Raw genomic sequence first — 16,046 nt, forward strand, 5'->3', positions numbered from 1 at the left:
AAGGTTGTAGTTCATCACCAGAACAACAAAATGGCGACCAGAAGGTTGTAGTTCATCACCAGAACAACAAAATGGCGACCAGAAGGTTGTAGTTCATCACCAGAACAACAAAATGTTGACAAGAAGGTTGTAGTTCATCACCAGAACAACAAAATGGCAATCAGAAGGTTGTAGTTCATCACCAGAACAACAAAATGGCGATAAGAAGGTTGTAGTTCATCACCAGAACAACAAAATGTTGACAAGAAGGTTGTAGTTCATCACCAGAACAATAAAATGGCGATAAGAAGGTTGTAGTTCATCACCAGAACAATAAAATGGCGATAAGAAGGTTGTAGTTCATCACGAGAACAACAAAATGGCGATAAGAAGGTTGTAGTTCATCACCAGAACAACAAAATGGCAATCAGAAGGTTGTAGTTCATCACCAGAACAACAAAATGGCGATAAGAAGGTTGTAGTTCATCACCAGAACAACAAAATGGCGTTAAGAAGGTTGTAGTTCATCACCAGAACAACAAAATGGCAATCAGAAGGTTGTAGTTCATCACCAGAAAAAATAAAATGGCGATAAGAAGGTTGTAGTTCATCACCAGAAAAAATAAAATGGCGATAAGAGGGTTGTAGTTCATCACCAGAACAATAAAATGTCGATAAGAAGGTTGTAGTTCATCACCAGAACAACAATGGTTTTATTGCAGTTTCAAAACAATGTATTTATTTATTCTGTTATAGAATGATCAAGTTAGCCAGGAATGTCCTTACATGGCATTTGTAAATTGTAATTACAGTAGTAACAGTAGAGGTGATGGGTATGCAGGACAGGGATAAATACAGTAGTAACAGTAGAGGTGATGGTTCACAGGACAGGGATGCTTACAGTAGTAACAGTAGAGGTGATGGTATGCAGGACAGGACTGATTACAGTAGTAACAGTAGAGGTGATGGTATGCAGGACAGGACTGATTACAGTAGTAACAGTAGAGGTGATGGGTATGCAGGACAGGGCTGATTACAGTAGTAACAGTAGAGGTGATGGGTATGCAGGACAAGGCTGATTACAGTAGTAACAGTAGAGGTGATGGTATGCAGGACAAGGCTGATTACAGTAGTAACAGTAGAGGTGATGGTATGCAGGACAGGACTGATTACAGTAGTAACAGTAGAGGTGATGGGTATGCAGGACAAGGCTGATTACAGTAGTAACAGTAGAGGTGTTGGTATGCAGGACAGGGCTGATTACAGTAGTAACAGTAGAGGTGATGGTATGCAGGACAAGGCTGATTACAGTAGTAACAGTAGAGGTGATGGTATGCAGGACAAGGCTGATTACAGTAGTAACAGTAGAGGTGATGGTATGCAGGACAAGGCTGATTACAGTAGTAACAGTAGAGGTGATGGTATGCAGGACAGGACTGATTACAGTAGTAACAGTAGAGGTGATGGGTATGCAGGACAGGGCTGATTACAGTAGTAACAGTAGTGGTGATGGTATGCAGGACAGGGCTGATTACAGTAGTAACAGTAGAGGTGATAGGTATGCAGGACAGGGCTGATTACAGTAGTAACAGTAGAGGTGATGGTATGCAGGACAGGGCTGATTACAGTAGTAACAGTAGAGGTGAAGGTGTGGTATGCAGGACAGGGCTGATTACAGTAGTAACAGTAGAGGTGATGGTATGCAGGACAGGGCTGATTACAGTAGTAACAGTAGAGGTGATGGTATGCAGGACAAGGCTGATTACAGTAGTAACAGTAGAGGTGATGGTATGCAGGACAGGACTGATTACAGTAGTAACAGTAGAGGTGATGGGTATGCAGGACAGGGCTGATTACAGTAGTAACAGTAGTGGTGATGGTATGCAGGACAGGGCTGATTACAGTAGTAACAGTAGAGGTGATGGGTATGCAGGACAAGGCTGATTACAGTAGTAACAGTAGAGGTGATTATATGCAGGACAGGGCTGATTACAGTAGTAACAGTAGAGGTGATGGTATGCAGGACAGGGCTGATTACAGTAGTAACAGTAGAGGTGATAGTATGCAGGACAAGGCTGATTACAGTAGTAACAGTAGAGGTGATGGTATGCAGGACAAGACTGATTACAGTAGTAAGAGTAGAGGTGATGGGTATGCAGGACAAGGCTGATTACAGTAGTAACAGTAGAGGTGATGGTATGCAGGACAGGGCTGGTTACAGTAGTAACAGTAGAGGTGATGGTATGCAGGACAGGACTGATTACAGTAGTAACAGTAGAGGTGATGGTATGCAGGACAGGGCTGATTACAGTAGTAACAGTAGAGGTGATGGTATGCAGGACAGGACTGATTACAGTAGTAACAGTAGAGGTGATGGTATGCAGGACAGGGCTGATTACAGTAGTAACAGTAGAGGTGATGGTATGCAGGACAGGACTGATTACTACATATATTCTATCTGGTTGTTGACGTTCAAGTGTATCCTGAAGAGTTTTTTTTTTCACAGTGAGCTGCAGTTACCCAGACGTATACTGCCCACCCATAGGCCTGGGTGGTGGGTGATATAGTAAGGGTCTGTCCCAAAGGGTAGCATGTTCCCTATATACTGTAGTGACCTACTTTTGACCAGAGCCCTATTGGCCTATATAGGGAACAGGGTTCCATTTGAGACACATCTAAAGACAGACACAGGAACAGGGGGAGGGAGAGAGGGGGAGAGGGACACAGGAACAACAGGGGAGAGAGAGAGAGGGGTAGAGGGACACAGGAACAGGGAGAGAGAGAGAGAGGGGTAGAGGGACACAGGAACACAGGGGAGAAGAGAGAGGGGTAGAGGGACACAGGAACAAGGGGGAGAGAGAGAGGGGAGAGGGACACAGGAACAGGGGGAGGGAGAGAGGGGGAGAGGGACACAGGAACAGGGGAGAGAGAGAGGGGTAGAGGGACACAGGAACAGGGGAGGGAGAGAGGGGGAGAGGAACACAGGAACAGGGGAGAGAGAGAGAGGGGTAGAGGGACACAGGAACAGGGAGAGAGAGAGAGGGGTAGAGGGACACAGGAACAGGGGGAGGGAGAGAGGGGTAGAGGGACACAGGAACAGGGAGAGGGAGAGAGGGGAGAGGGACACAGGAACAACAGGGGAGGGAGAGAGGGGAGAGGGACACAGGACAACAGGGGAGAGAGAGAGAGGGGAGAGGGACACAGGAACAGGGGGGAGAGAGAGAGGGGAGAGGGACACAGGATCAGGGGGAGGGAGAGAGGGGGAGAGGGACACAGGAACAGGGAGAGGGAGAGAGGGGGAGAGGAACACAGGAACAGGGGGGAGGGAGAGAGGGGAGAGGGACACAGGATCAGGGGAGGGAGAGAGGGGGAGAGGGACACAGGCAACAGGGAGAGAGAGAGAGGGGGAGAGGGACACAGGAACAGGGGGAGGGAGAGAGGGGAGAGGGACACAGGATCAGGGGAGGGAGAGAGGGGGAGAGGGACACAGGAACAGGGGAGGGAGGGAGGGGAGAGGGACACAGGAACAGGGGGAGGGAGAGAGGGGAGAGGGACACAGGAACAGGGGAGGGAGAGAGGGGAGAGGAACACAGGAACAGGGGGAGAGAGAGAGAGGGGAGAGGGACACAGGAATAGGGGGAGAGAGGGGAGAGGGACACAGGAACAGGGGGAGAGAGGGGTAGAGGAACACAGGAACAGGGGGAGAGAGAGAGGGGAGAGGGACACAGGAACAGGGGGAGGGAGAGAGGGGTAGAGGGACACAGGAACAGGGGAGAGAGAGAGAGGGGAGAGGGACACAGGAACAGGGGGAGGGAGGGAGGGGAGAGGGACACAGGAATAGGGGAGGGAGAGAGGGGAGAGGCACACAGGAACAGGGAGAGGGAGAGAGGGGAGAGGGACACAGGAATGGGGGAGGAACACAGGAACAGAGGGAGGGAGAGAAGGGGAGAGGGACACAGGAATGGGGGAGGAACACAGGAACAGAGGGAGGGAGAGAGGGGAGAGGGACACAGGAACAGGGGAGAGGGAGAGAGGGGAGAGGAACACAGGAACGGGAGAGGGAGAGAGAGAGGGGAAGGGGAGAGGGACACAGGAACAGGGGGAGAGAGAGAGGAAGGGGAGAGGGACACAGGAACAGAGGGAGAGAGAGAGGGGGAGAAGAACACAGGAACAGGGGGGAGAAGGGGAGAGGGACACAGGAACAGGGGGGAGAGAGGGGGAGAGGAACACAGGAACAGGGAGAGGGAGAGAGGGGGAGAAGAACACAGGAACAGGGGGAGAAGGGAGAGAGGGGAGAGGGACACAGGAGCAGGGGAGGGAGAGAAGGGGAGAGGGACACAGGAACAGGGGAGAGAGAGAGAGGGGAGAGGAACACAGGAACAGGGAGAGGGAGAGAGGGGAGAAGAACACAGGAACAGGGGAGGGGGAGAAGGGGAGAGGGACACAGGAATGGGGGAGGAACACAGGAACAGAGGGAGGGAGAGAGGGGGAGGAACACAGGAACAAGGGAGGGAGAGAGGGGAGAGGGACACAGGAACAGGGGAGGAGAGAGAGAGAGAGAGGGGAGAGGGACACAGGAACAGGGGGGGAGAGAGGGAGAGAGGGACACAGGAACAGGGGAGGGAGAGAGGGGAGAGGAACACAGGAACAGAGGGAGGGAGAGAGAGAAGGGAGAGGGACACAGGAACAGGGGGGAGAGAGAGGGGAGAGGGACACAGGAACAGGGGAGGGAGAGAGAGAGAGGGGGAGAGGGACACAGGAACAGGGGGAGGGAGAGAGGGGGAGAGGGACACAGGAACAGGGGGGGGAGAGAGGGGAGAGGGACACAGGAACAGAGGGAGAGAGAGAGAGAGGGGGAGAGGGACACAGGAACAGGGGAGGGAGAGAGGGGAGAGGGACACAGGATCAGGGGAGGGAGAGAGGGGAGAGGAACACAGGAACAGGGGGAGGGAGAGAGGGGGAGAGGGACACAGGAACAGGGGAGGGAGAGAGGGGGAGAGGGACACAGGATCAAGGGGGAGGGAGAGAGGGGGAGAGGGACACAGGAACAGAGGGAGGGAGAGTGTCAGCTGTCTGTGTAGATCTATAGAACTGAAGTCTGGACATCATGTGAGGGATCTACTGGTCTGTTGGTCAGGTCCTCTATGGAGGTGAGCTGTAGATCCTTCATTTCTACCTCATCCTCCTCCTGCTGCAGCTGCTGTTGGGTTTGAGAGGGGTCCAGTTCCCACGGGTCCAGAACAGCAATTCTAGAGGAGAGACGGAAGTAGAATGGGTTAAAGAAACATAAAGTAGATACAAGTAGGGTAGACAATACAGATAGAGAAGGAAGGGGAGAGAGGGGGAGAGAGAGGGGAGAGGGGGAAAGAGGAGGAGAGTGAGAGGGAGAGAGACAGAAGAGAGAGGGAGAAGAGAGAAAGAGGGAGATAGTGAGAGGGGCTGGGTGAGAGAGAGAGAGAGAGAGAGAGAGAGAGAGAGAGAGAGAGAGAGAGGGTAAGGGCAGTAAAATACTCTGGCTTCAGCTGGACTGAGGTCTGTAGTAAGGCAGTATAACACTCTGGCTTCAGCTGGACTGAGGTCTGCAGTAAGGCAGTATAATACTCTGGCTTCAGCTGGACTGAAGTCTGCAGTAAGGCAGTAAAATACTCTGGCTTCAGCTGGACTGAGGTCTGCAGTAAGGCAGTATAATACTCTGGCTTCAGCTGGACTGAGGTCTGCAGTAAGGCAGTATAATACTCTGGCTTCAGCTGGACTGAGGTCTGCAGTAAGGCAGTATAATACTCTGGCTTCAGCTGGACTGAGGTCTGCAGTAAGGCAGTATAATACTCTGGCTTCAGCTGGACTGAGGTCTGCAGTAAGGCAGTATAATACTCTGGCTTCAGCTGGACTGAGGTCTGCAGTAAGGCAGTATAATACTCTGGCTTCAGCTGGACTGAGGTCTGCAGTAAGGCAGTATAATACTCTGGCTTCAGCTGGACTGAGTTCTACAGTAAGGCAGTATAATACTCTGGCTTCAGCTGGACTGAGGTCTGCAGTAAGGCAGTATAATACTCTGGCTTCAGCTGGACTGAGGTCTGCAGTAAGGCAGTATAATACTCTGGCTTCAGCTGGACTGAAGTCTGCAGTAAGGCAGTATAATACTCTGGCTTCAGCTGGACTGAGGTCTGTAGTAAGGCAGTATAATACTCTGGCTTCAGCTGGACTGAGGTCTGCAGTAAGGCAGTATAATACTCTGGCTTCGGCTGGACTGAGGTCTGTAGTAAGGCAGTATAATACTCTGGCTTCAGCTGGACTGAGGTCTGTAGTAAGGCAGTATAATACTCTGGCTTCAGCTGGTCTGAGGTCTGCAGTAAGGCAGTATAATAATCTGGCTTCGGCTGGACTGAGGTCTGTAGTAAGGCAGTATAATACCAGCTAACTCATGTCATGTGACCTCCTGGGCCCTGACTACAGATCAACAGACCTAGAACAGACGTACACAAGACTCAGAGGCAGGAAACCATGTTGAGACACACAGGTAATAGATCAAATGTACACTGATATACACTGAGTTTACAAAACATTAAGAACACCTTCCTAGTATTGACTTGTTACTATTTAACCGTTGGTTAAGGGCTTGTCAGTAAGTATTTCACGGTAAAGTCTACACCTGTTGTATTCTGCACATGTCACTATGTTTCTGTTGTTGTTGTTGTGTTGGGCGGTGGTCATAAACACTGGTTCTGAAGAGCTACAGGGCTGTGCAGGGTTTTGTTACAGCCCAACACTAACACTCTTGATTCAGCTTCTTTTTATCTTGAGGACTGGTTGAATCAGGTGGTCTTCAGTGCAGGGCTGGAACTAAAGCCTGCACTCCCTGTACCTCTTCAGAACCAGGGTAGGACACCAACGTATCTGTATTGAGTAAAAGACAGACTGCAGGGTTTTGTTACAGCCCAACAATAAAAGACAGACTGCAGGGTTTTGTTAGCAGCAAAACAACCTTAGTCTTTACTCTGATAAACCGTGAAATGCTAAGCAAAGAATCATGGGTAATGTAGTTTTATACACAATTCTTGAGATGAGTAAAGAAATGCTATGTAAATCGACATTCTCATACTGCATTATTGATATGACCCTCTTTTGACTTTTCAAACCGCCTGGTAGACCTCTTTCATTTCCAAAGTAAACATTGTTGTAAAAAAAAAAGAAGCATTGGAAGTTATTTTTTGAGTCGTTAGCAATAGGAATTTAATGTGGAATATTTGTTTCAACATGTTTCTCAAGAAGAGACAGTTAAAGGGTTAATGGGGGTAGATTACAGTTTGGAGATGGACACCCGGGTTGTGTTCAGTAACCAAGTAATTCAAAAACAGGAGTTATTTTTATTTTGTTTAACCTTTATTTAACTAGGCAAGTCAGAAACCAATTCTTATTTACAATGACGGCCTACCCCGGCCAAACCTGGACGACGCTGGGCCAATTGTGCACCGTCATATGGGACTCCCAATCACGGCCGGATGTGATACAGCCTGGATAATGTTAAGGTAATGTAGCTTCAGGACTCACTGTTGGCATTCTTCATCTCCGGCTGGTAGAGTATCTTCATTACACAGTGCTGTACCTGTCTCCACCTCCACACGCCCCTCCTCACACAGCCTCGCTGGGCTGCTACACAGAGACGCAGTTTAACACATCAACCCTGCATCCTAACCACAAACTGGAAAGAAACCTTAACCCTCATTTTAACTCTAACCTCAATCTCCAAGGTAGCACGTTGAGATGTTCCAGAATGAGTATATTTCATAGTTCTAAGGTAGCACGTTAAGATGTTCCAGAATGAGTATATTTCATAGTTCTAAGGTAGCACGTTGAGATGTTCCAGAATGAGTATATTTCATAGTTCTAAGGTAGCACGTTCAGATGTTCCAGAATGAGTATATTTCATAGTTCTAAGGTAGCACGTTAAGATGTTCCAGAATGAGTATATTTCATAGTTCTAAGGTAGCACGTTAAGATGTTCCAGAATGAGTATATTTCATAGTTCTAAGGTAGCACGTTAAGATGTTCCAGAATGAGTATATTTCATAGTTCTAAGGTAGCACGTTAAGATGTTCCAGAATGAGTATATTTCATAGATCTAAGGTAGCACGTTAAGATGTTCCAGAATGAGTATATTTCATAGATCTAAGGTAGCACGTTCAGATGTTCCAGAATGTGTATATTTCATAGTTCTAAGGTAGCACGTTAAGATGTTCCAGAATGAGTATATTTCATAGATCTAAGGTAGCACGTTAAGATGTTCCAGAATGACTATATTTCATAGTTCTAAGGTAGCACGTTAAGATGTTCCAGAATGTGTATATTTCATAGTTCTAAGGTAGCACGTTCAGATGTTCCAGAATGTGTATATTTCATAGTTCTAAGGTAGCACGTTAAGATGTTCCAGAATGTGTATATTTCATAGTTCTAAGGTAGCACGTTAAGATGTTCCAGAATGAGTATATTTCATAGTTCTAAGGTAGCACGTTAAGATGTTCCAGAATGAGTATATTTCATAGTTCTAAGGTAGCACGTTAAGATGTTCCAGAATGTGTATATTTCATAGTTCTAAGGTAGCACGTTAAGATGTTCCAGAATGAGTATATTTCATAGTTCTAAGGTAGAATGTGTAATGTATTTCCTACTCTTTACTAGTCCCTCATCTCTACCTCTTGTTCCAGGCTTAGTACAATACCAACAGACCCACCTGTTAGTTTGATTTCTACCTACAGACCCACCTGTTAGTTTGATTTCTACCTACAGACCCACCTGTTAGTTTGATTTCTACCTACAGACCCACCTGTTAGTTTGATTTCTACCTACAGACCCACCTGTTAGTTTGATTTCTACCTACAGACCCACCTGTTAGTTTCATCTCTACCTACAGACCCACCTGTTAGTTTGATTTCTACCTACAGACCCACCTGTTAGTTTGATTTCTACCTACAGACCCACCTGTTAGTTTCATCTCTACCTACAGACCCACCTGTTAGTTTCATCTCTACCTACAGACCCACCTGTTAGTTTGATTTCTACCTACAGACCCACCTGTTAGTTTGATTTCTACCTACAGACCCACCTGTTAGTTTAATCTCTACCTACAGACCCAGCTGTTAGTTGACTACCTACAGACCCACCTGTTAGTTTGATTTCTACCTACAGACCCACCTGTTAGTTTCATTTCTACCTACAGACACACCTGTTAGTTTTGTCACGACACTTGAGGACGTAGACAATGATGACGATGGTCTCCAGGACCAGAAACACAGCAGCAGAGATGGCTCCTATCTTCCAGGCTTCCAGACCTGATTCTGAACAGGGGATGAGAGGAAGAGAGGAGAGGAGAGGAGAGAGAGGTACATTAACACAGCAGCAGAGATGGCTCCAATCGTACAAGCTTCCAAGCCTCAGATTTTTACAATGTTATGTAGATGGAAAAAAGCTGCTCTTAAAGTATGTTTTATATGTTCGTGAAAAGAGAGATCAGGGTCCAGAGTAACACAGAGGTCCTTCACAGTTTAATTGATACTACCGCACAACCTTTCCAGATTCATTGTAAGATCTGACAACTGATCTCTTTGTTTCTTGGGGCCTAAAACTAGCAAATCCATTTGTCCGAGCTTGAAAGTAATAAATTAGCTGCCATCCTCCTTATGACTGAAACACAGGACACTAGTCTATCTCCTGTTTCTGTAGTGAGACAGCTTGATGTACCAGTACACTTCCTGGACAGGACACTAGTCTATCTCCTGTTTCTGTAGTGAGACAGCTTGATGTACCAGTACACTTCCTGGACAGGACACTAGTCTATCTCCTGTTTCTGTAGTGAGACAGCTTGATGTACCAGTACACCCCCTGGACAGGACACTAGTCTATCTCCTGTTTCTGGTCTATCTCCTGTTTCTGTAGTGAGACAGCTTGATGTACCAGTACACCCCCTGGACAGGACACTAGTCTATCTCCTGTTTCTGTAGGGAGACAGCTTGATGTACCAGTACACCTCCTGGACAGGACACTAGTCTATCTCCTGTTTCTGTAGTGAGACAGCTTGATGTACAGTACACCCCTGGACAGGACACTAGTCTATCTCCTGTTTCTGTAGTGAGACAGCTTGATGTACCAGTACACCCCCTGGACAGGACACTAGTCTATATCCTGTTTCTGTAGGGAGACAGCTTGATGTACCAGTACACCCTCCTGGACAGGACACTGGTCTATCTCCTGTTTCTGTAGTGAGACAGCTTGATGTACCAGTACACCCCCTGGACAGGACACTAGTCTATCTCCTGTTTCTGTAGTGAGACAGCTTGATGTACCAGTACACCCCCTGGACAGGACACTAGGACACTATCTCCTGTTAGACTAGTGTGGTAAACCAAAGTGTGTAAATGGTAAACCAAAGTGTGTCCTTGGTTTACCGTTGTCATGTCGATTATTGTTACAATGTCTGTTGGTTCGTGTGAGTACCTGTGCTGTGTTTTGGCTTTCGTGCCAGGTATTTTGTGCAGATGATTACGCTGGGGAAATGTGTGGTAGAAGATGATTTGGGTTTACACGGCCGTGAATTTGGGAAATGAAAACCCCTATTAGGATTCTGCGCCTTCCCCAACACATTTAACCAGCGTGATAAATACAGCCTCAGCTGTTATTTGGATATAAGAAACCTCAGATGTGCCTTATTGCTGTTATAAACTGGTTAACAGAGAAATTACAGCAGTAAAAATAATGTTGTATACCCGTGGTATAGGCGAGCAATCATACAGGGTGAAACAGATAAACAGTTCCCTGTTGTCAGTAGTTACAATACAGGATACAGTTCCCTGTTGTCAGTAGTTACAATACAGGATACAGTTCCCTGTTGTCAGTAGTTATAATACAGGATACAGTTCACTGTTGTCAGTGGTTACAATACAGGATACAGTTCCCTGTTGTCAGTAGTTACAATACAGGATACAGTTCCCTGTTGTAAGTAGTTATAATACAGGACACAGTTCCCTGTTGTCACTAGTTATAATACAGGATACAGTTCCCTGTTTTCAGTAGTTATAATACAGGATACAGTTCCCTGTTGTCAGTAGTTATAATACAGGATACAGTTCCCTGTTGTCAGTAGTTATAATACAGGATACAGTTCCCTGTTGTCAGTAGTTACAGTATAATACATGATACAGTTCCCTGTTGTCAGTAGTTACAGTATAATACAGTTCCCTGTTGTCAGTAGTTATAATACAGGATACAGTTCCCTGTTGTCAGTAGTTATAATACAGGATACAGTTCCCTGTTGTCAGTAGTTATAATACAGGATACAGTTCCCTGTTGTCAGTAGTTATAATACAGGATACAGTTACCTGTTGTCAGTAGTTAAAGTATAATACAGGATACAGTTCCCTGTTGTCAGTAGTTATAATACAGGATACAGTTCCCTGTTGTCAGTAGTTACAGTATAATACATGATACAGTTCCCTGTTGTCAGTAGTTACAGTATAATACAGTTCCCTGTTGTCAGTAGTTATAATACAGGATACAGTTCCCTGTTGTCAGTAGTTATAATACAGGACACAGTTCCCTGTTGTCAGTAGTTATAATACAGGATACAGTTCCCTGTTGTCAGTAGTTATAATGCAGGATACAGTTCCCTGTTGTCAGTAGTTATAATACAGGATACAAGTCCCTGTTGTCAGTCGTTACAATACAGGATACAGTTACCTGTTGTCAGTAGTTATAATACAGGATACAGTTACCTGTTGTCAGTAGTTACAGTATAATACAGGATACAGTTCCCTGTTGTCAGTAGTTATAATACAGGATACAGTTCCCTGTTGTCAGTAGTTACAGTATAATACAGGATACAGTTACCTGTTGTCAGTAGTTATAATACAGGATACAGTTCCCTGTTGTCAGTAGTTACAGTATAATACAGGATACAGTTCCCTGTTGTCAGTAGTTACAGTATAATACAGGATACAGTTCCCTGTTGTCAGTAGTTACAGTATAATACAGGATACAGTTACCTGTTGTCAGTAGTTATAATACAGGATACAGTTCCCTGTTGTCAGTAGTTACAGTATAATACAGGATACAGTTCCCTGTTGTCAGTAGTTACAGTATAATACAGGATACAGTTACCTGTTGTCAGTAGTTATAATACAGGATACAGTTCCCTGTTGTCAGTAGTTACAGTATAATACAGGAAACAGTTCCCTGTTGTCAGTAGTTATAATACAGGATACAGTTCCCTGTTGTCAGTAGTTATAATACAGGATACAGTTCCCTGTTGTCAGTGTATAATACAGGATACAGTTACCTGTTGTCAGTAGTTATAATACAGGATACAGTTCCCTGTTGTCAGTAGTTACAGTATAATACAGGATACAGTTCCCTGTTGTCAGTAGTTATAATACAGGATACAGTTCCCTGTTGTCAGTAGTTAATATAATACAGGATACAGTTCCCTGTTGTCAGTAGTATATAATACAGGATACAGTTCCCTGTTGTCAGTAGTTACATAATACAGGATACAGTTCCCTGTTGTCAGTAGTAATATAATACAGGATACAGTTCCCTGTTGTCAGTAGTAAGTATAATACAGGATACAGTTCCCTGTTGTCAGTAGTATATAATACAGGATACAGTTCCCTGTTGTCACTAGTTATAATACAGGATACAGTTCCCTGTTGTCAGTAGTTATAATACAGGACACAGTTCCCTGTTGTCAGTAGTTATAATACAGGACACAGTTCCCTGTTGTCACTAGTTATAATACAGGATACAGTTCCCTGTTGTCACTAGTTATAATACAGGATACAGTTCCCTGTTGTCAGTAGATATAATACAGGATACAGTTCCCTGTTGTCAGTAGTTATAATACAGGATACAGTTCCCTGTTGTCAGTAGTTATAATACAGGATACAGTTCCCTGTTGTCAGTAGTTATAATACAGGATACAGTTACCTGAGTTGTCAGCGCCTGTAGTGACCTCCACCTCCTCATTGGTCTCTCCTGGCTCCTCCTCATTGGCCATGGCAGGAATGTCCTCCACAAAGTTATCCAGCGTTGACGTGGCCTCATCAGGGTCAAAGTTTAAAAGGTTGTCCTTAAACGTGATGATCTTGTTGGCGTCGTTCGACTCCAGATCCACATCCTCCAGGATCTCCTCCCCTCTCATGGTGTTGCTCTCCGTCTCTCCCCCAGGATGGTGGGGGCTGAGTGGGCTAGCGGGGTCCTGAGAATCGCCTGGTATGGATCTCATGGAGCTCTCACCTGGGTCCAGCAGCACTTCTAGAGGAGGGGTCAGATATTTGGCACACATGTGTGAATGAGAGTGAGAAGGCCCAAAGCTGAGGGTAAGGGGACCATAGAGTGGACCTATGGAATGTAGGGGCTAGCGTATAGATGTGTATGTGTGTGTGAGAGAAAAGAGAGAGAGAGGTGTGTGTGTGTGTGTGTGTGTGTGTGTGTGTGTGTGTGTGTGTGTGTGTGTGTGTGTGTGTGTGTGTGTGTGTGTGTGTGTGTGTGTGTGTGTGTGTGTGTGTGTGTGGAGTAATCTAATCTCAGTCAGAACATACAGTGCCTTCACACCCCTTGACTTTTTCCACATTTTGTTGGGTTACAGCCTGAATTTAAAAATGATTACATTTAGATTATTTTTGTCGCTGTCCTACACACAATACCCCATCATGTCAAAGTGGAATTATGTTTTTAGAAATGTTTATGAATGAATAAAAAACTAAAAGCTGAAAAGTCTTGAGTCAATAAGTATTCAACCCTTTGTATGGAAAGCCTAAATGAGTTCAGGAGTAAAAATGTGCTTTAACAAGTCACATACTAAGTTGCACGGACTCACACTGTGTTCAATAATGGTGTTGAACATGATTTTTGAATGACTACCTCATCTCTGTACCCCACACATACAATTATCTGTAAGGTCCCTCAGTTGAGCAGTTAATTTCAAACACAAAGACCAGGAAGGTTTTCCAATGCCTTACAAAGAAGGCCACCTATTGGTAGATTGGTAAATAGCATTGAACATCCCTTTGAGCATGGCGAAGTTATTAATTACACTTTCAATGATGTATCAATACACCCAGTCACTACAAAGATACAGGCATCCTTCCTAACTCAGTTGCCGGAGAGGAAGGAAACTGCTCAGGGATTTCACCATGAGGCCAATGGTGACTTTAAACAGTTACAGAGTTTAATGGCTGTGATAGGAGAAAACTAAGGATGGATCAACAACATTGCAGTTACTCCACAATACTAACATAAATGACAGAGTGAAAAGAAGGAAGCCTGTACAGAATACAAATAATTGCAACAAGGCACTAAAGTAATACTGCAAAGAATGTGGCAAAGCAATTCACTTTTACCCTAATTACAAAGTGTTATGTTTGGGTCAAATCCAATACAACACATTACTAAGTACCACTCTCCATATTTATAAGAATAGTGGTGGCTGCATCATGTTATGGGTACGCTTGTAATTGTTAAATACTGGGGAGTTTTTTAGGATAAAAATAAATGGAATGGAGCTAAGCACAGGCAGAATCCTAGAGGAAAACCTGGTTCAGTCTGCTTTCCACCAGACACTGGGAGAGGAATTCACATTTCAGCAGGACAATAACCTAAAACACAAGGCCAAATCTACACTGGAGTCACTTACGAAGAAGACTGTGAATGTTCATGAGTGGCCGAGGTACAGTTTTGACTGAAATCTACTTGAACATCTATGGCTAGACCTGAAAATGGTTGTCTAACAATGATCAACAACCAATTTGACAGAACTTGAAGAATTTTGGAAAGGATAATGGACACAATCAAGGTGTGGAAATCTCTTAGAGACTTACCCAGAGACTCCCAGTTGTAATGGCTGCCAAAGGTGATTCTAACATGTATTGACTCAGGGGGTTGAATACTTATCTAATCAAGATCTTTTAGTGTTTTGTTTTTCATCTTAGAATGTTCGACTATAGTTTACCTTGGTTCTCCGTTTGACTGGTTGCTGGTGTCTCCTCTTCAACGGCCTCTCCTCCTTCTCCTCCTCCTGCTTCACCTCCCAGCTGGTCTGCAGCTCCTACCACCACTCCTTCATCTCCCTCCTCCTCTTCCACACTCTCTCCATCCCTTTCCTCCTCTCCCCCTATCGTCTCACCCCCTGGTTCCCCAATCATTACTTCAGCTCCAGCCTTTTCCTCCTCCACAACCACCACACTTTCCTCCATCCTTCCCTCCTCCCCCTCTCCTCCCACCACCACCTCCTTCCCTCCCTCCTCTTCGACTGGCTCCCCCACTACCGACTGAGTAGTATTCATTTCCTCATAGTCTTCCACCCCCACCTCCCCACCTAACCCCTCACCTCCCTCAGCTTCCACCTCCACCTCCCCCTCTCGCTCCTTCTCTCCTCCAGCCTCCTCAGTCACAGTCTCCTGCTCTGTCTGCTCGTCCTCCTCCACCATTTTGGCTGCTCCTTCCACCTCTATCGCCTCCTCCTCTCCTTCTGTCTCCTCTACATCTACCTCTCCTCTTCCCTCCTCCTCCTCCTCTTCTGTGAGGGTAGTTTCCTCCTCCTCCTCTTCTGGGAGGGTAGTTTCCTCCTCCTCTTCTGTCAGGGTAGTTTCCTCCTCCTCCTCCTCTTCTGGGAGGGTAGTTTCCTCCTCTTCTTCTGGGAGGGTAGTTTTCTCCTCCTCCTCTTCTGTGAGGGTAGTTTCCTCCACAACCTCTCCGGGAAAAACAGGGGCCTCCAGTAGTTGATCTTCCACCTCCTCTGCTATACTCTCCTCCTCAGACTCAGCTGCTGTCTCTCCCAGCACCTCCTCTCCCCCCGCCTCCTCCTCTACAGACACAGGTTCAGTGGCCTCCCCTTCTCCTCCAACCTCCACCTCCTCTTTCACCACTTCAGTCACAGCATCCTCTTGTTCTCCTCCCTCCTCTACCTCCACCACCTCCTGCTCTCCTCCTCCTCCTCCTAACTCCTCCTCCACTCCATCCTCTACTTCAACCACCACCTCCTTCACCTCCCCTTGTGCCTCCTTCAGCACCTCTCCCATGGC

At 46.0% G+C, this 16,046-nt stretch overlaps 1 protein-coding gene across 1 annotated transcript; it reads right to left on the bottom strand.

Annotated features, from left to right (window-relative positions):
• Positions 1–4,972: 4,972 nt before the first annotated feature.
• On the bottom strand, positions 4,973–15,538 carry LOC106592777 (cyclic nucleotide-gated cation channel beta-1). The gene is made up of 5 exons (XM_045712371.1): positions 14,975–15,538; positions 12,952–13,278; positions 9,200–9,311; positions 7,528–7,629; positions 4,973–5,228 (listed from the first exon to the last, which is right to left on the bottom strand). Exons 1-5 carry the CDS (start codon positions 15,450–15,452, stop codon positions 5,063–5,065), a joined length of 1,185 nt encoding a protein of 394 aa, XP_045568327.1. The 5' UTR covers positions 15,453–15,538; the 3' UTR covers positions 4,973–5,062.
• Positions 15,539–16,046: the final 508 nt, after the last annotated feature.

Source organism: Salmo salar, unplaced genomic scaffold (genome assembly GCF_905237065.1).
Source record: "Salmo salar unplaced genomic scaffold, Ssal_v3.1, whole genome shotgun sequence".
Taxonomy (NCBI): domain Eukaryota; kingdom Metazoa; phylum Chordata; class Actinopteri; order Salmoniformes; family Salmonidae; genus Salmo; species Salmo salar.

What these genes read in the sequence shown, in the direction of transcription:
- LOC106592777 (XM_045712371.1), bottom strand. Translation starts at nt 15,452, where the DNA reads ATGGTGGAGGAGGACGAGCAGACAGAGCAGGAGACTGTGACTGAGGAG. An exon ending in CAGTCAAACGGAGAACCAAG is followed by an intron (nt 13,279 to 14,974) that starts GTAAACTATAGT and finishes CCCCTCCTCTAG; the next exon opens with AAGTGCTGCTGGACCCAGGT. An exon ending in TACAGGCGCTGACAACTCAG is followed by an intron (nt 9,312 to 12,951) that starts GTAACTGTATCC and finishes TCCCCTGTTCAG; the next exon opens with AATCAGGTCTGGAAGCCTGG.